Source organism: Diabrotica undecimpunctata, chromosome 5 (genome assembly GCF_040954645.1).
Source record: "Diabrotica undecimpunctata isolate CICGRU chromosome 5, icDiaUnde3, whole genome shotgun sequence".
Taxonomy (NCBI): Eukaryota; Metazoa; Arthropoda; class Insecta; order Coleoptera; family Chrysomelidae; genus Diabrotica; species Diabrotica undecimpunctata.
The window spans coordinates 62782443-62806658 of NC_092807.1; the positions used below are offsets into that span (position 1 = coordinate 62782443).

General features: G+C 34.6%; 1 protein-coding gene across 2 annotated transcripts in view; it reads right to left on the reverse strand.

The window, feature by feature from the left end:
- Positions 1–24216, reverse strand: part of LOC140441348 (uncharacterized transporter YutK-like) — a 110924-nt gene that overhangs the window by 4435 nt on the left and 82273 nt on the right. For both annotated transcript variants that reach the window (XM_072532011.1, XM_072532012.1), the window contains exons 8-9: positions 14271–14430; positions 6271–6416 (exon numbers count right to left, since the gene is read on the reverse strand). In XM_072532011.1, coding sequence (XP_072388112.1) covers positions 6271–6416; positions 14271–14430 — 306 coding nt within the window. The remainder of the gene's footprint in view (positions 1–6270; positions 6417–14270; positions 14431–24216) is intronic.

Sequence of the window (24216 nt, forward strand, 5' to 3'; positions counted from 1 at the left end):
ATGGGAAAGCAGTATTATATTTCTATAGTATAGAAGCAAATTATGTGTTTAATATTTTGGAAATTATAGATGCAATATTACCATTCCTTTGTATGCTAATGATCTGCTGTTAATAGGAAGTACTAAAAAAAGTAGATGTAGAAAATGAAAAGATGTAATTATAGATATGTACACCTTATTTGCTAAAAGTTTAAAATTGAAAATTTTAAGTTGTTTTGGAAAGTGTCCTCCTTAATGTTTCCTAACGGTATGCAGAATATTTCCGGAAGGTCTAGATTTCATATACATTAATTTGGAATTACAACCTAAATAATGTCGTACAAGTACTCTTTGAAAATCAAGAAGAAAACTTTGTTTACGAAGAATACAATACACAATACAATACACAGAACTTTGTAAGACAATAGGAAAAGTGTTAGGGAATACATAAAAAAATACGATGAAAGACTGGTAGAAAAAGCAATCAAAAACAGAAAAAACTACAAGAAAACACGAAAGGCATTGATCAGTGAGACATAGAGACTTTAGCAAATATATACAGACAAGCAAAAGCTAAGATAAAAATTTATGAAAATACTCTAGAATTTCTCACTAACAGGATTGTCCGACAAAGAAACGCAATATCACTAAAGCTCTTCACTGCAATTCTAAAAAATATATTCAGCAAAATGAACTGGCAGAACAAAGGCCTATCCATTGATGGAGAATACCTCAGCCACCTAAGATTTGCAGGTGATACCGTTCTGATTGCTAATAATCCTGCTAAACTACAAGAACTTATAAGCGACCTAAATGAAGCTAGCAATGAAATTGGCCCAAAAATGAACTCGACAAAAACAAAAAGCATGTATAACGAGCTAGTGGATGTTCAAGATGTAATAATAAACAACACTGTACTTAAGATAGTAGAGTATGTATACCTGTGACAATTAATACATAAATCTGGCTCCTTTCTCCCAGAAATTAACAGAAGCATTCGATCAGTGTATACTACCAATCATGACATACGGCTGCGAATCGTGTATACTAAAGAAAGAGATAATAGCAAAACTCAAAGTCACTCAAAGGTCAATGGAGCGATGCATGCTAGATGTAACAAAGAGAGATCCAAACAGAATAGAATAAATCAGACAGAAAACCAAGGTCACTGATGTAATCCACAGAAATATATCATTAAAATAGCAGTGTGTGGGACATTTAGCGAGACGAACTGACAATAGATGGTCCACTAGAATTACACTGTGGCATTTATCCTGTGACAATCTTGGGCAGAAATGAAGAACGACTATGTAAGGGAGGCTGCACCATAATCGGTAGAATACGCTGAAAATGATGAGCCACTAGTAGTGAGCGTTGAACATAGGCCTTTCGTAAATAATTCTAGTGCTTCCGGTTTTGAGCAAAGACCTTCCCTTTCAAGCACATTTCTCCTCTTCACTATTCTCCTGTTTAAATCTATTGTTTGTTTGCCTGTTCCTAATTTGCTTAATTACGTTGAATTTTTTTTGGCCAGTTAAAGATTGGTCATGTATAATGTTTTAAAAAAGTTAATTTTAAGGCCAACCCGTGCACAAGACCTCTGTAAGTCTTGAGGAACTGGTTATGCATGATACCCGGTCTGCAATAAGGACTTTATCATCTATAAACCTTAAGTTGTTCAGCAATTCTCCATTTATGTTGTCTCCAATATTTTCCCAATTATTGTATCTCATAGATACCAGAGATGGTGTCGTCTTGTCACGGTGAAAGCAAATACTAAATTCCCAAACTAATATTAGAAGGGAAGGTACTAGGGTGCCGAGATGCAGAAAGAAAACAGTATTTCTGACTAAGGAACATAAGGGACTAATGTAACATCACGCATCAAAAATAGCACAACAAATGAAATTCAAATTAAAAAAGGAGTTAGACAAGGATGTGTGCTCTCACCAATGCTATTTAATCTCTATTCGGAAGAAATTATGAAGAAAGCATTGGAGGAAGAAGAGATTGGGATAAAAGTTAACGGCCAACCAATTAATAATATTAGATACGCAGATGATACGGTTTTAATGGCGGAGACAGTAGAAGACCTGCCAGCCATTTTAAACAAGGTAGTCGCAGCTAGTAAAGAGAAAGGGTTAACAATGAACGTCAAGAAGACGAAATTCATGATTAAAAAAACAAAGATTGAATGCAAACCTGTACATTCACAATAACGAAATCGAACGGGTACACAAATCTAAATATTTGGGAACAAGCGTTAATAACAACAATGACATCACAGAAGAAATAAAAACTATAATTGGAAAGGCTCGAGCTGCTTTTGTTAATATGAAGGACATTCTGGGAAGTCATGACATTAATTTAAACCTGAAAATGAGATCGGTTAGATGCTACATCTTCTCGATACTGCTGTACGGAGTAGAGACTTGGACTTTAAACAAGAGAAATATTGATAAACTAGAGGCCTTCGTAATGTGGATATACAGAAGAATGTTGAAAATAACTTGGACAGACAAAGTAACAAATAGTGAAGTTCTTCGAAGAATGAACAAAGTACGGGAACTGTTGATCACCATGAAGAGAAGAAAGTTGGAATATTTTGGTCATGTGATGAGAGGGAAAAAGTACCGATTGCTCCAGTTAATTATCCAAGGAAAGATTCAGGGTAAACGAAGCGTGGGGAGACGACGTATATCTTGGCTGCGCAATTTAAGAGACTGGTTCCAGTGCACATCTAACCAATTATTTAGAGCAACAGCTTCAAAGATACGAATAGCAATGATGATTGTCAAACTCCGTAGCGGAGAGGGCACTTGAAAACAAAGAAGAAGTAACATCAGAGATGAAGCTAAGATATTTTTAAATAACCGAAAACGGCATTCTACAAATGATTAAAAGGGTACAGACAACCGCCAACGTGCGGCTAAACTCAAGGCAGATGAAGAACAGGAATATGTTCAAAACGGTAACTTAGAATAGAGACATGTAATTAAAAAGACTGACTCCGCACAGGGATCAAGGGAAAGTGAATGATTAAAATTGATTAGCAAAATAAACAAAAATGATGAAACGTATTTCAAAACTCAAATTCAGTATTTGTTATAATTTTATAGTTATAAATAATCTCTTTCACTTTCTTAAGTAGGTTTCTTATCTAAAATTGATTGATGTTTTCTTACGGCTTTTCTTGCGATTGCTTCTTTGGTCCGCATCTTGTTTTTTGTACGCCAATCTTCTTAACATGTATTATGTCTTGTATTAGCTGAATATATGACATCTTATGTTCTGTGTTTTATTTATTATGCTTATATTGTTTACTGTTCGTGCGTTCTTGTATTTTATTCCGCGTTAATTTGATGTTTTTGATCTTACCACTTTTCTTATTAAGGGAAAGTAGCCTAATTTCGGATACCATTTACAATTAGTGTCATATTTTTCACCTAATAACACATTTTAAACTTTTATCTACTCAAGAGTACTTGCAGAGTAATATAGAAACTAATTTTATTATCATAGACAATTTATTGAAAATCTTTTTTACAAAAAATATTGTTCAATAAAATTAGTGCTTTTGTATGTCAAAAATTTTAGGGCTCCTAATTTCGGATACCCTATCCGAAATTAAGACACCATTTTGTTCATCATAAGAATAGTTACACATCTTGACAAAAGTCGCAAATATAGGTTTTCTTCTTATCAGCATTGGCGCACATCTCATGACACCACTTGAAGCACTTTATACACCTTATCCACTTCTCACCGTGTGTATCTTCGGAATATAAACTGTCACAAAACATACATTCTGTGTCTCCATCTTCATCGTCTACATCCATATCAGAATCATCATCCAAAATAAGGTCATCACCAGGATGTGAAGTGTCACTACTACTCGATTCAATTTTTTTCTTTTGCTTTTTTTGGCGTGGAGTTTTTTTTCTGTTGACTTGATTTAATTCGTTGCTTATTTTTGGTTTCTTTTCTTTCAAAGACTTTTTTCTTTCTTGTTCGGCTACACTTCGTTCAAGTTCATCTTTATAAGGTGTACTAGTTATTATCCAACTAGAACCTTTTCGAGGATTTTTTTGTTTGTTTGTTTGTGAGGTATAACTGCAAGAAGGCAGTGGACTAATATCCTCAGCTCTTATCATAGTTGCCGTAGTTTCAGTTGCATTTCCATTGGATGATTTATTTGTTAAGTTATGTTTTGGAGGTGTTCTTTCGATAATGCTTTGTGGTTCTGGTCTTGACTGACCTCTTGTTGGTAATACTTCCCCATGATTTTGATTTATGGGTGGTGGTGTTCTTTCTCTTTGTCTCTCCATTATAAAATCGTGATCAGAAAAGTTATTTTTATTAAAAGGATATATTCCAGATTTGCGAAAACCATTCGCGGAAATTTCTGCAGTAGCACTTTTCAAATATGCCGGGCACATAAGCTTACAAATTTGATACGAGTTTATGGTGCGTCCAGGATTTTGCCTTAACCACATCTCAATTTGTTGCGAATAATATGTTTTAAATGGTGACATAAAAGACAAATCTAGAGGTTGTAGTTTGTGTGAACTGTGCGGCGGGATACACAAAATTGTAATGAAATTTGCACGTCCTGCTTCTATCACATCTATATTTCTTGTGTGGCTGTAGTGACCATCAAGAATAAGCAGCACTGGGTCTTCACGGGATGGTTTCACGTGAGCTACGAAATGCTGTAGCCATTGGGAAAAAATGTGCTGCTGAATCCAACCTGATGGATGGCAAGCTGCAATAGAGCCAGGCGGCGATCCATCTAATAATTCCACTTTCATGTTCTTTCTTGGAAACACGAATAATGGAGGGACAAACCCACCAGCAGCATTCATACAAAATACAACAGTAACTAATGCGCCTCTTTCAGTCGCGGTAACAGATCCAACCTGTTTTTTTCCTTTTAATGTTATAACACGAGTATTCTTGGACTGAACCGTTGTTATGCCGCTTTACTCAACGTTATAAACTCTTGCGGGGTTGAAGTTAACTTTTTCCATTGACGTTTCTAAAAGATCATAGAATCTGCTGACATTTTCTGGGGTAAATCTCTTAATTCGGGCTTTCGAGATTCCTTGTGGTTTTCTAAGGGACAAAACTGCGTTTCGCCTCATAAATCCCCTTAACCATTTTTTACCGGCAGATTCGGCATGGGCAAATGGATGACGAAGACCATTTCGTAAAGCTATTTGATATGCAAGTCTCTTGATATCAGCGGTCCCAATTCCGTAAAATCGCCGGTCCATTTCTAGGCAATACGAGACTAAATCTGCTTCCATTTCTGCAGAAAGTACTGGTCTTCTTCCAATTTTAACAGCAACCAACTGCTCCGGAGTTTTATTTTCTTGCTTAACATAATCTTCCAGAGTTGATTTCGGAACAGCAAATAACTTCGAGGCTTTAAGATACCCCATTTCCTTTCCCCTGACGGCACGGATAGCACGTATCATTCGGTCTGGATCCCATTGTTTATGTTTTTTACTTGTTTTTGGCATTTTCTTCTGAAAAGAAACAAAAGTTTTTATGCTAACATGATCATCAATTTAAGGTTCCTAATTTCGGATATCCGAAATTATGGGACTTGTACTATCCGAAATTAGGAATTTTTTATTTTTAAGGTTAGGGCTCTCTAATTTATATGTGATTAAAATCTGCTTTAAATTAGTAGCAAAATCAAATAAAATAGGTTTCTAGCTTACCCCTGCCAAAAGATCAAACTTCAAACAGGAATAAAAACACGAAAAAATAGGCTTTGAAATACGACCGAAAAAAAACTGCACAATAACGTTTGGTGGTTTCGGCACTGCCATCTAACGGGGAGCAGCTCTACTACCTAAACAATTTAAGATAATGTTCTCTGTGGTATTCAGCGTGACATACGTATAGGTTTCTGTTCGCAAATAAAGAAACTTTTTTAGATACACCGCTATCCGAAATTAAGACACTATCCGAAATTAGGCTACTTTCCTCTATCTTTCTTTCAAAAATTTTTAGTTGACCTGCTTGTTCTGAAGGTGTCTTTTATTTATATAAAAATCGATATTTTTCATTTGAGTTATCATTTTCAAATATAATTGTGTGTGTGCTATTTGAATCATCGTTGCTGTGTTCGACAATGTTGTCATTATCATGTTTTGGTCTATATTTTCAGAAGCGTGTTGGATACATTAAAATTTTATAATTTTAATTTTGCTTGATTTGTAATGGAAAGTATAAAATTAAGGAAGAGAAGGTGTAGTACATTTACATTATCAGACTTACCGACTAATTCTCCTATCCATCCTAATACTCCATTTACAAAATAAACTGCTGCTAAAAAGGCTATTAAACCAGAAATAATCCCGTGAACTAAATTCATCGCACTTGCTACACCCTTTGTGGCTGCTTCCAATACTGAATTGTATTCTCTAAATAAAACAAGTATAATATAAATAAGAATCTAGAACTATGAAGTACTTAATATAACTAAATAGTATATTTTGGAGTTACCTGATCGGATCGAAAACGAAAATTTTACTTCTGTTATACATATACTACAGCTTTCTAAATATTATCTATATTATTTAATATAACTATTATATTAAAGTACCAAGGGTCACAAATAAATAATGTTAATGCCTTAAGAGCATCGACCTTACAAACACGAAGGCGTCTGCCCATTCTTAAGAGCATCGATCTTACAAACACGAAGGCATCTACACATCCTTGTTTTGATTTTTTTATAATCTTTTTTCACATATATGCATATATATTTAATTAATGAATGTTAGCGATCCCTTCAGCTAACTTTTACTATTTTCTAGTATTGTTATTAGTTTTTAATAATTTATACCTGTTCAATGTCGTATGTTCCGGATCTAAGAGAGTTTTTCACTACCGATTCCGCGTTTTCCTACAATTTTGCCTGATATTACAAGTTAGGAGAGGAAATATTTCTAATTCCTTAAAATATGTCCAAGCTATGATATTTTGCGGACTTTGATGGTATATAGTAGTTCTCTTTCTTTGTTTAAACGATCGAGAACGTATCTATTTAATATATGGTCAATTCAGGGAATTTTAAATATTTTTCTTCAAGTCCACATGTCATGCCTCTATGTGGTTAATGATTAGAATTGCGATCGTCCATGATTCTGCTCCGTATAATATAGTTGGTCAAACATAGCATTTAAGTTGTCGAATCCTAGTGCTTCCATTTGTATGGATGCGCCTCTTGCTTGTTTAACTTTGCATTTAATATCGAGACTCTAGTGCAGTTGGTTATTTATCTAGTCACTCAGGTACTTTATTTCTGTTTTCTTGTTCCAATATTTTACCATTCGATGTAATAGCAATTGTAATATTCTGAGATGGAATAGAGAAAAGGTCAACACTTTGGTCTTATTACAGTTTATTTCCATGTAAAAAGTCAGATTGAATCCGTCAATAAGCCTTTGAAGTCCTATATCTTAATAGGATAATGGGAGTCAATAATGGAAAAAAAAGATCAACATACTAACCATAAAATTTAATATAACAGGTAAAGTGAAAAAGGCAGTGCAAAATAGATCCGAAGATTTCTCTTGAAATTTTATTATATCCATCTCATTTTAAGATAAGTAATTACTATTTAAATCGGAAAAAGCCACAATTGAAGGTTAAAGTAAGTTTATTGTTTTTGTTTATGATTATATTATATTATTATTTTGTTTTGTTTATGTTATTTGTTTAAATTAAACAAATTTTGTTTTTTTTGTTACTTGGTGAAAAGTTCTTCTAATAATTTAATTTTATCTGACTCTTTTATATTGACAATTCAGACACACATTATACATTTTAAAGTAGACGACTTTAAAATGATATTGCCAATATTGTTTAGTTGAGTTCTTGGGACGACTTTATTGTAAGATAGTTCATTCGATTACATGAAATCAACTTTAACTTTAGAATATCCGTCTGAAATTAAAAAATAAAAAATTTGTTTAATTAACTACTGTTCGTATTTTGAGAACGATTTCCGAAGTGGAAATTAAAACGTCAATAAACTTACTTTAACCTTTAATTGTGGCTTATTCCCATTTAAATACTAATTACTTTAAAATGCCACAAGAAAATAGCTTCAGAACAATATTAAGTTAAGTATTATCGTTGCAAAAACAAAACAAAACTCCAAAATTTATTCATTAGAGATTACCGTACAAAACTAATTTATTTACTTAGTTTTTATTTAGGTATTTTTTTTAAAGGTATGACTATAGAACAGGGGTGGTCAAGCATGTAACCGTTTCAAAAGTTAACCCTCCATAATTCATCCAAATTATAATTGTATATTAAAATATAAGTATTTAAATTAATATCAATCCCGCCACCTCTCAGCCAAGTACGATAACATCTGAATTACCTTTCAAGTAACCCAAGTTCCAAATCAGAGTCAATTTTTTCTTTTGAACCTCCAGCAGAAAGGAGGTATGTATGCTATTGGTCTCTGGCGGGGTAAGTCGAAATTTCCCTTTTTACTTTCGAATTTTAAATAAATACTTATTTTAGACCCCCGCCAGAAGCGCTAACTACCACCCAAACCATGTCTTTTGGCCTGATGCCAATTTTACGATGGAATAAAATACGATTTTTTGCGATAAAATACGATTTAGATCAATATATTTTCATTTTGGTAAATAGTATGTCTACAAGCTCTTTGATAGTCCGTTATTTTCAAAATTTGACATTTTTGCAATTGTAAATTAAGTGTTTGCAAATGTTCCATAATATCAGTCAAAAACATTAAGTCTTGTAACCACTCGTCATCGTTTAATTCTGAATAGGTTATTTTCATTTCTTTTAAAAATGCAATTATCGAATCAAACAGATCTACAAATCTATTTAATACGTTGTAAGTAATAGTGCAAAAAATAATGTAATTTGGAAGTTCTTCAACCTTTAATTCCTTAAGGAAATTTGTAAATTGTCGATGATTTTTTGCATTGTTGCGAATGTGTATATAATATTATTTTATAGCATCATATGCCTTTCGGTTCCCAGTCTCTATTCATGTCTGTAGACCCAGTCTCTTGGTCGTAGTGTCACCTCGGGGGAATAATTAAGGGTCTAACCACCTTCTGTTATCCCCGGGTGCTCTGTAGAGGGCTTCGAATATACTGTCGAGAGCTCCTCTACTTAAGTCCATTTTCGGGTTATGGACTTGGAAAATATTTATCTTCGGTGTCTTGCCTTGAAAAAGTATTATTAAAGACTTATAGAATTAAAGACTTATTTCTTACATGACAATTTCTTCGTCGAAATAAAAACACTAAGTTAAGTTGAAACAATTCTCAGCCACAGAGAAAATCGCCAATATTTATATGCGCTGTTCGAGCGATAAATAGGGATTTCCAGGTCAAGAGCCAATGGAAAAATTCGAGGCGGGGCGTTGCGCATCGAAATGCGTACTAGTCCACAGACTATGGCATTCGATGACATCCCCTCTCCTCTGGAGACTCTGCGGCTGGGAAAAAAATTTATTGATTAAAAAATACAAATGTCAAAATACACAAGAAAATATGCATAAAAATACAAGTAAAATGTTCATAAAGAAATTCACACAACACTGCACTACTTACAGGGGGAGATCGGTGGTGATGACGACATCTCAAGCTCCTACAGGTCCATCCTCGGTCGGTGTGCCAACTCCTCCAACGGGCTCGTCTTCTTCTCGGTCGTATGGATCCCATCTGCCATATACAACGGGGTTTCGTAGATTACCAGTGTGCCGAAGCTTACGTGGTCGTCCAACCACTTTCGGAAGGGCGGCGATGACTGGGTCTACTCCGTGACTTTCATCGGCATCTGGGGCTTCTAACTTCGAATAAGCCTGGCTCGTCAAAGGTGTCTGCATGTCGAAGGCGTCAGGTCTGCAGAAGGCCTCGATGTCGGAGTGTTAATTTTCTAACACTACGTGGTTCTCCCCATTCTTCTCTTGACTTCAACCTATGTTGAAGTCAATGGTGTGTTGCCTTCTGTGAATTCGAGCTGGGTCATGGGTTCGGATTTTAACCACGTTGTCGGGCGCCATGTCACCTCATAGGTATGATTAAGGGTCTAACCACACATCTACAAATCTATTTAATACGTTGTAAGTAATAGTGCAAAAAATAATGTAATTTGGAAGTTCTTCAACCTTTAATTCCTTAAGGAAATTTGTAAATTGTCGATGATTTTTTGCATTGTTGCGAATGTGTATATAATATTATTTTATAGCATCATATGCCTTTCGGTTCCCAGTCTCTATTCATGTCTGTAGACCCAGTCTCTTGGTCGTAGTGTCACCTCGGGGGAATAATTAAGGGTCTAACCACCTTCTGTTATCCCCGGGTGCTCTGTAGAGGGCTTCGAATATACTGTCGAGAGCTCCTCTACTTAAGTCCATTTTCGGGTTATGGACTTGGAAAATATTTATCTTCGGTGTCTTGCCTTGAAAAAGTATTATTAAAGACTTATAGAATTAAAGACTTATTTCTTACATGACAATTTCTTCGTCGAAATAAAAACACTAAGTTAAGTTGAAACAATTCTCAGCCACAGAGAAAATCGCCAATATTTATATGCGCTGTTCGAGCGATAAATAGGGATTTCCAGGTCAAGAGCCAATGGAAAAATTCGAGGCGGGGCGTTGCGCATCGAAATGCGTACTAGTCCACAGACTATGGCATTCGATGACATCCCCTCTCCTCTGGAGACTCTGCGGCTGGGAAAAAAATTTATTGATTAAAAAATACAAATGTCAAAATACACAAGAAAATATGCATAAAAATACAAGTAAAATGTTCATAAAGAAATTCACACAACACTGCACTACTTACAGGGGGAGATCGGTGGTGATGACGACATCTCAAGCTCCTACAGGTCCATCCTCGGTCGGTGTGCCAACTCCTCCAACGGGCTCGTCTTCTTCTCGGTCGTATGGATCCCATCTGCCATATACAACGGGGTTTCGTAGATTACCAGTGTGCCGAAGCTTACGTGGTCGTCCAACCACTTTCGGAAGGGCGGCGATGACTGGGTCTACTCCGTGACTTTCATCGGCATCTGGGGCTTCTAACTTCGAATAAGCCTGGCTCGTCAAAGGTGTCTGCATGTCGAAGGCGTCAGGTCTGCAGAAGGCCTCGATGTCGGAGTGTTAATTTTCTAACACTACGTGGTTCTCCCCATTCTTCTCTTGACTTCAACCTATGTTGAAGTCAATGGTGTGTTGCCTTCTGTGAATTCGAGCTGGGTCATGGGTTCGGATTTTAACCACGTTGTCGGGCGCCATGTCACCTCATAGGTATGATTAAGGGTCTAACCACCTTCTGTTATCCCCGGGTGCTCTGTAGAGGGCTTCGAATATACTGTCGAGAGCTCCTCTACTTAAGTCCATTTTCGGGTTATGGACTTGGAAAATACATATTTATCTTCGGTGTCTTGCCTTGAAAAAGGCAAGATATTTCTTACATGACAATTTCTTCGTCGAAATAAAAACACCGAGTTAAGTTGAAAACCACAGAGTATGGAAAATAAATGCAGGAAGCAGAGCCCCGAGAGCACTAAACTCTCGGAGAGCCCGTGAGGGACTGACCTGGCTGACCTGAAAATCGCCAATATTTATATGCGCTGTTCGAGCGATAAATAGGGATTTCCAGGTCAAGAGCCAATGGAAAAATTCGAGGCGGGGCGATGCGCATCGAAATGCGTACTAGTCCACAGACTATGGCATTCGATGACAGTAGATCCCTCTCTGACATTGCCTTTTGGACTTGCCTGACATTCAACTGACTGACATTCAAGCCGTTGTTTTCGGTCTTCCTTTTTTTTCGCTCGGGTGGCTGCCAATCCAATGTAATTTTCGGTAGACGATGGTCTGTTATTATCTGTACATGTTCGTACCAAATAAGCTATTTTTGCTGTATTTCTTCGATGATAATGGTTTTTCTGTTAATGATTTGACTGCGCCAAAAATCCGTTTCCAAAACAAGTAGATTCTGTTCCGTTCTTTTAGTGAGTTGCCAGATTTCGCATCTGTAAAGTACAACGCTTTTAAAAATGCTGTTATATGGCTGTATCTTCTTCTGTTTAGAGCTAGTTTTTGACCAGACTATGAGTTTAGTGTGCTTATTATTTGTTTTCCTTTATTGATTTGTTCTTCGATTTCTGTTTCAGTGTCCGTATCTTTCCATATTTGTCCACAAATAGATATATTCGAAACATGACGAAATTACATTTCCATCTTCTAAGTTTAATTTATCGTTTTCAGCTCCTCCTATGCACTCGTTTTTCTTGAGTTAGCAGTTAGTCACCATCGCATATATTACTGTATAAATCGCTTTGTCATGAATTGCAGATCTTCCTGGTCTTGTGCGATGACTACTTCATCGTCCGCAAAATGAAGCGTATATAAGATTGTTTCGTCGTTTTATGGTATACCCATTCTAGAACATGATCTCCTCCATTTCTTCAGTGTCCCACTCAGGAATATTTTAAAGAGTGTTGGAGATAGATTGCACCCTTGCCTTGTCCTTTATTTGCCCTAAAGTTAAGTTATTCATCGATGATCTTTTCAGTATTTGCCATATTCTACAAAGGGGTATTCTTTCATAAGCTTAGGTCAAGTCCAAATAATATATTAGTAATGTAATTTTTGCATTCTGCTTTATCCCCTTTTTTATGGATCGGTTTAATGATCCTTCTTTTTAGCTTTTAGGTATATTATCTCCATTTAAGCATATATTAAAAAGTTCTATCAGCATATTAACAAGCTTTCAATAACTTTTTAGCTTTTCTTAACAATATCTAAACCTTCTATCTGGAGGACTGGGTAATTTTTTCTCAGGGTCTTCTTCCCATATACCGATTGTCATTTCGAACTTAAGGGGTCGATTTTCTCTTTCATATTCTTCCTACTTAAATCTCTAACTCCAGAAAATGGACCATCGTAGAGTGCTTTCAGCCGGGTCAGCTGAACTCTGGTTTTTATAGAGTTACTCCTCTATCCCTCCTCTTTTTTTTTGGGCTTGGGACCGGCTGTATCGGTTGTAGAGCTACTCAGTTCAACCCACAACTAGCACAGGCAGAGTTGGTGCGAATGTAATTTACAATTACAATTTATAATTACACTATTTTTATAACATCAGGATTTGTTAATATTTTTTACTCTACTCTACTAATTATGTTTTCATTATGGAATCCAATGCATTTTTAATATCGACAACGTAGGTTGACTTGAAGTACCACTAAATATAGAAATTCTTCTTTAACAACGAAGTGAGTTCAATACAGTTCTTCAAATAATTTTTTAAATTATCATCAAGAGATGTATTAATTGCAAGTTATGCACGTTTGGTTGAGTGTTTGGAGAGGGGAATCTGGGAAACAACTTTGTGCAATGCTGCATTATTTGGATCTAAAACTTTAAATACATCTTCCAAGTTAACTAAGGATGATCGCAAATTGCTAGCTTTATAATTTTTGACCGTAGAATTATACATAATACATATTATATATATATATATATATATATATATATATATATATATATATATATATATATATATATATATATATATATGTATATATATATATATATATATATATATATATATATATATATATATATATATATATATAAAATATTTTCCCGTTATTGTCAATAAAAAAAAATTCTCGTCCCACTCATTATTATAACTTCCATTTTCTTGCACGTATTTTCTTTTTTATTTTTGTTCTCTGTCGTCATATTTTTAAAAGAAGTGAAAATAAAGTTTTGTGTTGTTAAAACAATAAGAACACGAGTTACATATTTAAAGAAATTATAGTTAACTTACCAAAAATTCCAGGTAATAAATTATATCCGTAGCAAGACTGATAGAAATCGGTCTGGAATCCGTCGATTACTGACTTTTATGTCGCAACATTATTTATGTTCTTCGCGCAGTGTTCAATGTGTCATATCATTCTTAACTTGGACGGAAACGGAATTTGTTACAACGTCTCACATATGGCACGATAATATTTTTTAAAATATGATAACACAAAAATGATCTTCTTCTTTGAGTGCCTCTCCTATCGGAGATTGGATATTATTAGGGCGATTCTAATTTTATTTTATTTTATTTTATTTGATCACAAAAATGATAAGGAACTCGATTACATTTATCGCGAGCACCAAACAATCCTTGAAAGAGCTGCATGCTGAGCCGCAGTTTGGCCACCCCTGCTATAGAACATAAATATTATAATTAAATATGGCGTACATTTTTATTTGCTGAATATTTTTCTTCTTCATTCTAATCACCTCGGTCTCTGGATAAAGCAATTTACTGTAACATAAAGCAGCTGGAGCTGACATAATGCTAGATGTTATTAAATCTTGTGGTCTAGCACCAAAGCTGATATAGGCAGCCAAAACAGAACCTAAAATGTTAGAAATATTTAAGGACATTGAAAATCGTCTAGTAAATAAGCTTAGTACTTAATAATTGTGTACCCCTTGTCAGCAGCTTGTGTATACAGAGTAAAATCTTCTCAAAAATGAGAAATTTGGCTATTTGCAGCTACAACAGTTAAAAAACAATTTGATCTGAGGTTTTTTTTGCTGCTTTCAATGATATGTTTTATTATTCTAATCATGTTAATGATTTTGCTTAATGAGACACACTTTTAATAATACTGAATTAGTTTTTTATTTAAGCACCAATTTTTATGACCTTAAATTTAAAGATAACTTTATTCTACCCAGACTAACATTGACCTTGTACAGAGAACAACTCTTAACCTCAATAAAAATTTGGAACAAAAAATTATACTCGATTTGGACAGATTTTATGGCAAAAGATTACAACGATCTTGATATAGGACTGTCCAAAGCAGAAAAATTATAAATACCGATACCTGCTTGACTCAATTTTGCACAAAAATATATTATATAAATAATAAACATATAATAAATAAGTAAAATAATAATCAAATGCAAATTATTAACAAACTAAAAGAGTATTAAGATACAGAGTAAAAGAGAATTTACAACTAGAAAGGTTTTAATCAAAAATATTCCCATTTATTTACAGTCCATCTAATTTACTTACCGTTGCACGTCATTATCATTGACAGAGATCGAAGTTGACATAGTTGCCAAAGTATAAAAAAATCCTGAATCCATTTTAAATCAAATAGGTCACATAATTATTGCAAAAGTGGATTATACAACAAAACAAATTAATATTTAATGTAAATAAATAGAATCAAAAACAAAATAATCATGTTAAAAAGAATTTGAGCCGCTTGTATGCGTCATATAAAGATGTAAAATGGATTACATAGATAATTATTTTATTTTATGTAAAATGTAAAATAAAAAGTGTCAACACCGCAACTGTCAAATAAGTGTGACTAATTTATGCCAAAATATCATCTTCGTTCGATTACAGTTGCAGTGTGTTCCGAACAAATGTTCTTCATAAAAACGCTTTATAATGCATTTATACAAATTAAATGAAACATATTATTGTGTATTTCTTTTTATTAATAGAAATCTTAAAATATTATACCGTATATAATAAAATATGTCTAGTGGCTGTAATGCCAGTGTACTCGGTACTCGGCAAAGTGATTCTAAAAAGAACACACCTAGCGCCTAAATATTTTGTGTTGGTATCATGTGACCTCACGGGCTATGACGCGGATGACGTGCAGCAGTATGTAAATTAGATGAAGTATATGTGTATCAAAAATTGTTAATTTTTCAAACAAATTGCAACACACTTTTTGTCAGTCATGCTCAATAAAAAAAGGTCGTTTGAAATTTTTTTTTAAGAGTTTTCGAGAAAAAACGTTTTAATGTTTAAAAAACGCAAAATTAGTTATTTTTATCAAAGAATGTATATCTAATAGCAATAATCATAAATATAGAGCCATCGAAAAAAATCGTAAGTTAAGAAAGCAATGAAATCTCTGGTTCATACATACGGCTCATTAGTATCGTAGTCACCATGCTCAATGGCGAGATAATCCACAAATTCACTGGAACAAAATTGTCTTGTTCACTTTCAAAAGTCACAATTAGCAGCCATATCTTTGTATTTTTCAACAGTTATTAAAATTATCAGCTTCATCATCTGACGTTAAAGTCGTATGGGTTAAGGGACATTCACACACATTATGTAATGGTATTGCTGATTCAATACCCAAAAATCTATTAAAGCACCCACATATTGGTTGAAGAATATAACACATTTAAATATGTTAAACGGTAAAAATAATATTAAATTTGAATGGGATAGACGTTGGATTCGGTTCAGTGAAAGTATAGGCACTAATTTGTTTAAACTACAACCAACTCTAGCTGTGAACCAATTTTACAAAGTTTTTGAACTAAGTAGAAACACGGTGTCAGCTATCATATGATTGTAGTAGATGGATGTTTTTCGAAGCAGTTACACAAAATCTGATTTCTCCCAACAGGCAGATGTGAGTATGGAATTAAAAGCATAGCTGATCTTAATCACATATTCTTCAACAGTAAATTATGTCCCAATAGAAGCAGGTGGTTGCTATAAGCATTGCTCAAATCAGGTATAAATACTCCCATAAACTTTAATCTACTGAACTATTTTTATTAATCTAATTTATTAACTTTATTTATTATAAAATGTCCTAACACTTAGTTTATTAGTGTCTTTATTTAATTTGTATATAATCTTATACTTAATTTATTTTACACTATTTACACTATTCTAATTTATATAATTTATTACCGCGTTACAATTCAAACTCGACTCGATAGTTATTCTTTTCAGACTGACCGTTTACAGGCAAAATTCCTTTATATATATATATATATATATATATATATATATATATATATATAAATACGTTCAAATTATCGGGTATAGTGGTCTATAATAAAAATCTTTCTTTTTTCTAAATTACTCAATATTTCGCTATTTATTTAAAAGCTTCCTCAGGAGTAAACTAGTATTTCAATAATAATAATAATAAGTAATACATTTCAAGAAAAATAAAATAATACATTAATAAAAATAAAAACACTTTAAATTATAAAACGGACACTGGACAGTTAAGTAACATATATTGTAACATATTGAACAAAATTTATCAATATTAAAAATAGCCAACATTCATCTTAATAACAACTAACCTTAATAAATCATTAAATAAATATTATTCTTCTAACTTTTCTTTTATTGTTATTTTTATTTTTACATTTGAAATAATTTTAATTTTTTATCGTATAGCTGTAACGAACGTGCTTAAGACAATTTAATCTTGACATTCAATATTTCAAATACTTCAATGTCAGTTTTGATTTGCGAAATCTTTTAAATTCTGTAAGTGTTTTAAAATGTATTTGTACCCCATTTTTTGTAATGTTCAAATTGTTTTTAGTTTACTCCTGAGGAAGCTTTTAAATAAATAGCGAAATATTGAGTAATTTAGAAAAAAGAAAGATTTTTATTATAGACCACTATACCCGATAATTTGAACGTATTTATAAATTATTTTTTGGTCGAAATAATCACTTCTAATATATATATATATATATATATATATATATATATATATATATATATATATATATATATATATATATATATATATATATATATATATATATATATATTTATTAACCGTTGTTCTGGGGTTCCCTAGAATTCGGTCGGTGACCCCTTGCTGAAATTTCTCGAATGTCATCGAAACAAGACAGGTTTTTATCGGAGGAGACCCTTGTATATTTACCTACTAAAAAATACTTGTTAGAAAAATATCTTTACAGCTTAAATGTGTCATATTTATCGTAACATTGCCTTCATCTTAAAAGATGGTTCCTCCTGGAACCTTGTCGGGACTGGAACTGGAACGGTATGCTGGTATCGGCAACTGGACCCTCTTTTACAACTTCCAGTTGTATAAAAATGACAAGGGACGGTTTTCTCTCCGCACCAGTAACTATGCGGATTGCAACAGACTAACACCTGGACTTCGGTGTCTTTAAAGATCTCCACCATACTACGGATAACCCTCCAATCTAATTGGCGGCACTCTAACTTTAGCATGGTTAACTTTTGCACGTCGGACTCTAGTACGTGCTCTCTCAATTGAAGTAAGGCTTCCCATACATCTCGGTAGGTAGGTTGGTCACGGGCAGTGTCTTTTGTTACCAGTTAGAAAATGTAACGTGATGCATCTTGGAGTTTCAAGGCTTTCGCGGGAGCTGGCACTTGGCATTGAAGTTCTGCAACTCGACCAAACTTCCTTCGAAAGATGGATGCCAACCCTAGTGCGTCTTTGATACTGGCCGGTATGGTAAGGGCTAGTGAGTAGTTATCGGGAAGCGCGATTATCTCCATTTTATCAAATATTTGCCTCCGAAAGACCATGATGGTTAAACTTTTTTTTGTTTTTCTAGCTTTGTTTTGAATCCTTTGGGTACGTAGTTACATAGTAATATTGGTATTTGTGCACACAGAATTATATAGGGAGGATACTTTTCACATTCAGAGTTTAGCTTTCATCGAAGCAACTTCATTATAACACACAAGACTACCGTTGGATAGTAACCTATAGATACTTTAATTTATTTTTTTTTTCACAAATATCATAATTAGTTTAAAAATTGTTGTATTAACTTTACTTAATAGTACTGTTACGATAAATATGACTCATATTTAAGCTGTAAACATATTTTTATAACAAGTTTTTTTAAGTAGGTAAATATTCACGAGTCCCCTGCGATAAAAACCTGTCTGGCTTAGATGGCATTCGAGAGAGTTCAGCAAGGGGTCACCGGCCGAATTCTAGGAAACTCCAGAACAACGTTTAATATATATATATATATATATATATATATATATATATATGTATATATATATGTATATATATATATATATATGTATATATATATATATACATATATATATATATATATATATATATATATATATATATATATATATATATATATATATATATATATATATATATATATATATATATATATTTAGTGGATTTTCTTGGGCTTAGGTTCATAAAAAAATTTGATTTGATACTAAGGCATTTTCATATATTTTTTCGACGTTTCGGCAGGAAATCCATGCCTCTTTCAAGAAGTAATATTGACAAGCATGTAAAAATTTGTTACTAACACGTAGACGTCACAATTAAAATAATATTAAAAATATAGGACATACCCACTAAGTCACTACATGTAAATATATTTTAGATCTAATGTCATTTACATTAGATCTAAAATATATTTACATGTAGTGACTTAGTGGGTATGTCCTATGTGTTTAATATTATTTTAATTGTGACGTCTACTTGTTAGTAACAAATTTTTACATGCTTGTCAATATTACTTCTTGAAAAAGTCATGGATTTCCTGCCGAAACGTCGAAAAAATATATGAAAATGCCTTAGTATCAAATCAAATTTTTTTATGAACCTAAGCCCAAGAAAATCCACTAAAAAAATATATATAAGGTTCAAGAACTAAACTCAAACTATATATATATATATATATATATATATATATATATATATATATATATATATATATATATATATATATAGAGGAATTTCGCTTGTAAACGGTCAGTCTAAAAAGAATAATTGTATTGAGTCGAGTTTTAATTGTAACGCGGAAATAATTTATATAAATTAGAATAGTGTAAATAGTGTAAAATAAATTAAGTGTAAGATTACATATAAATTAAATAAAGACTCTAATAAACTAAGTGTTAAAACATTTTATAATAAATAAAGTTAATAAATTAGATTTATAAAAATAGTTCATTAGTGTCAGAGTGGAATTTTAAATAAATAATGAAAATGACTACGATTTATGAGCTCACAGTTACGAATTTAAGAAGACATCCCGAGGACAGAGAATTAGCTTCTACCGGAAAAAAGGCTGATTTAGTTCAACGACTGAAAAACGCTTTGGAGGAAGAGGGTTTGAACCCAGAAACTTATATATTTAAAGACAAACATGATGCTATCATCTCGTTGATTTCGAAAGTTTCTGTTGACAGCGCATCATTAGGAAACAAAGTTTCTGACGATATTTCGAAAGTTTCTGGTGATGTGGCCAAAGTTTCTGGTGACATCGCATCATTAGAGAACAAAGTTTCCGGCGACATCGATTCTTTAGAAAACAAAGTTTCTAACGAGATTTCTTCTATGGAAAGCAAATATTCTGCTAAAATCTCTTTGGAAATCTCTAAAATCACTTCTGAGATGTCTACCCTCGACGATAGAATATCTTCGTTAAAAAACCAAGTTGCTGCCGATATGTTGGCCTTCGAAGCAAACATGAAAAAGATGGAAAGGAAGATGGAGGAAAGATGGACAGCAGAGAGAGGAAACAATCCAATTACAGTAGAGACAAAAGAAAACGAGACGAAATGTAAGTTGGAAACACGGCCGAAATTTGAAGGAAGTGGAGGTTCTGTTTATGTTAAAGTCACAACTTTCGACGGAAAATCGTCATGGAACAACTACGTGAAACAGTTCGAATCAGCTACAAGAGCGAATGGATGGTCTGAAAAAGAAAAGGCTATAAACCTGACTATCGCTCTTCAAGGAGATGCCTTAGATGTGCTTCAGACCATAGCCGTAGAGGAGACGGATGATTGCGAACAACTTAAGAAGAGGTTAAATATGCGATATGGCCACGAACATTTGGAGTATGTATATCAGTCGCAGCTTAAAAATCGAAGACAAAAGAGAGATGAGGCTCTTCAAGAATATGAGGTAGATATTGCCAGATTAGTACGATATGATTATCCCACAGCTCTCGAAGACATGATGGAAAAGTTGGCCGTTCAAACATTTGTTGATGGTCTTCGTGATCATGAAATGCAGAGAACACTGCGATTAGCTTATCACAAGACGCTGGTTGATGTCTTATCCATCGCCCTCGAATACGAGTCAGCTACGCAGGTCTCTCTGGCGGGTACAGTAAAGTTAGGACTGTAAAAGAGGAAGGAGATGAAGATAAACTTGTTAATATGATGAAAAGTATTACATACAAGAAAACAAAGACCATAAGATGCTGGAATTGTGGCGAAATAGGACACGTAAGAAGTTCATGTAAGCACCCTAGGTACGACGCAAATCAAGAAACTCACCATCAGCAGCTTCGACCCGGAACTTTTTCAAAGACCCTCTCATACTAATAGCTTCTTTGAAATGTCGTGAAGATATTGTATATGTAGATGGAGAAATAAATGGTAAAAGGCATACGTTGTTGGTGGATACCAGAGCGACTCATGCCGAATGCCAACATTTATGGAGAAATCCAGGTACAATTAGGAATTGGAGCAGAAAAGTTCGTCCATATTTGCTGACATCGAAGAGGATGTTATATTAGGAATGGACGTAATAAATATGCATAGATTCCAATTGGATTTTAAGAATAAGGTAATTAAAGTTGGTAACCAGGAGGTATTTCTTCATCCACATGATGACAACACTGTGCAAGCAGCCGTTAAAGAAGATACAGTCGCGCCTGTGAGAAGTGAAACGATCATAGTAGCGCGGTTACAGGTATTTACAGACGAAGGGGCACCTGTTATGATGGAGCCTTGGAACCATGACGACGACGGTGGCCGGGAATCATAATTGGAAAGGAATTGGTGACTTCGGCTAAAGAAATACCTGTGAGACTTATCAATGTCAATGACTACCCAGTGACCATCAAGAAAGAGACAAAAGTAGGAACTTGTATACCTGTGACATCCATAATCCGTCAGACGACAACATCCGATAATTCCAACGACAAATTCGACCAAATAGTTGCAGTTGTTGGACAGTCTCTAAATCAGATGGAAATTTTATTTATCGTATGGCATACAATAAGAACACAAGAACAATAAGATCGGGGTGTAAAGCTAGTTCGCGTCCGTAGTAGAATACTACACGTGCACCCTGGGTAATGCTAAATGAACTAGCACTATAGGCAGCCAGATAATCTAGACTCTCTAGATCTCCTGGCAAGAACACATCACGATCAGATAATAGATATCAGATGGAAAAAAGGAAATTAAGGGAATTTCTTCGGCGGCATCGTGAGATTTTCGTACCGAAAGGAGGAAAGACGGAAAGAACTACCGTTGTTAAGCATAAAATTGATACATGTAATGCTAAGCCAATTCGTCAAACAGCTCGACGATTACCATAGGCGAAAAGAGAGGAAGCTGAAACGATTGTTCAGTTGTACGAGCCCATGGGTCTCTCCGGGGGTCCTGGTTAAGAAAAAAGACGGAACGATGAGATTCTGTGTGGATTACCGTTTGCTGAACAACGTTACCAAGAAAGATAGTTATCCCCTGCCTTGGATCGACGACACATTAGACACATTGGCTGGAAGTAAATTGTTTTCTACTTTGGGTTTGAAGTATGGATACTGGCAGGTAGAAATGGACCCAGTAGACAAAGAGAAGACAGCCTTCACCACAGGATCTGGATTGTGGCAATTCAACGTTATGCCATTTGGACTCTGTAATGCTCCAGCGACATTTGAGAGGCTTATGGAAAATGTTTTGAGAGGGTTATCTTGGAAAACATGCCTGGTTTATCTAGATGACATAATCGTCTTGGGAGAGATATTTGAAGACCATCTGAAGAATTTAGAAAACGTTTTTAATCGACTTAAAGCTGCCCAATTGATGTTAAACCTTAAGAAGTGCCAGCGATTTCAAGGTAAAGTCAATTGTCTGGGTCATATAGTCAGTAAAGAAGGAGTGGCCGTGGATAAAGGAAAAATTGATTCCATTAAGGAATGGCCAAAACCAACTGACAAACTTCAAGTCAAAGGTTTTCTCGGACTATGTACTTACTACCGGAGGTTTATTAAGAAGTTTGCAGATATCGCTAAGCCATTAACGCGACTTACAGAGGAAGCAAGAGATTACAGCTGGGATACAGACTGCCAAAATGCCTTTGAGACCTTGAAAAAGCATTTAATCACAGCAGCAATTTTAAGGTATCCACTGCCAGAAGGAGAGTTCATCTTAGATACAGATGCAAGTAATTTGGGAATTGGAGGAGTGCTATCTCAGATTTAAGGAGGACAGGAACGAATCTTTGAATATTTTAGTAAAGTTCTTTCAAAACCTGAGCGGAATTATTGCGTCACGAGAAGAGAACTTCTAGCAGTAGTGAAATCAGTAGAACACTTCTATCAATACCTCTATGAAAGGAAGTTTTTAATCCGAACCGACCATGCCGCTCTTAAGTGGTTGATGCAGTTTAAGAATCCAAAGGGTCAGATAGCCAGATGGATTGAACGACTCCAAGAATATTATTTCAACATCGAGCACCGGGCCGGAGTTAGCCACAGAAACGCTGATTCTCTTTCTAGAAGGCCATGCCCAGCAACGAGTGTTCCCACTGCAACAAAACGGAATCCAAGGAAGCAGCAGTGCTAAGAACAACGATGGTCAACGACGACTGGACACCCTACTAAGATAAGGGAAGAACAAGAGAGAGATCCAGTTATACAGAAAATTCGAAAATGGAAAGAGGAAAACCGTCGACCACCTTGGCAAGAAATATCGAACCTATGCTCAGCAGTTAAGACGTATTGGGCACAGTCGGACTCATTTATCATGGAAGATAGCTTGCTCAAACGAGTACTGGAAAATGATGACGGTTCAGAGAAGAGAAGATAGTTGGTGATCCCAAAGAGCAGAATAGCCGAAGTACTTATTCAGTTACACGACAGTCCATCAGGGGGACATTTCGGTGTAAAGCAAACCCTTCAGCGAATTCGGGAACGGTTTTATTGGATGAACAGTTCCGACGACGTAAATACTGGTGTAAGAAATGTACTATTTGGGCTACGAGTAAAGGGTCTTATCGAAAAAGGGAGACAATATAATGGTGGAAGCTCGTTTCAAAAAATAGCCTTGGACATTGCTGAGCCATTTACAGAAAGTGAAAAAGGAGGCAAGTACATGTTGGTAGTAATGGATTACTTCACTAAGTGGGTCGAGATTTACGCACTTCCGGACCAGAAGGCCGCCACCATTGTAGATAAGTTGATCAAAGAATATATCAGCCGAGTTGGAGTGCCTTTGCAGATCCATAGTGACCAAGGAAGGAACTTTGAAGGCGATCCATTCCAAGGTATATGTAATAGACTAGGCATGAAGAAAACAAAAACTACAGCATATCATC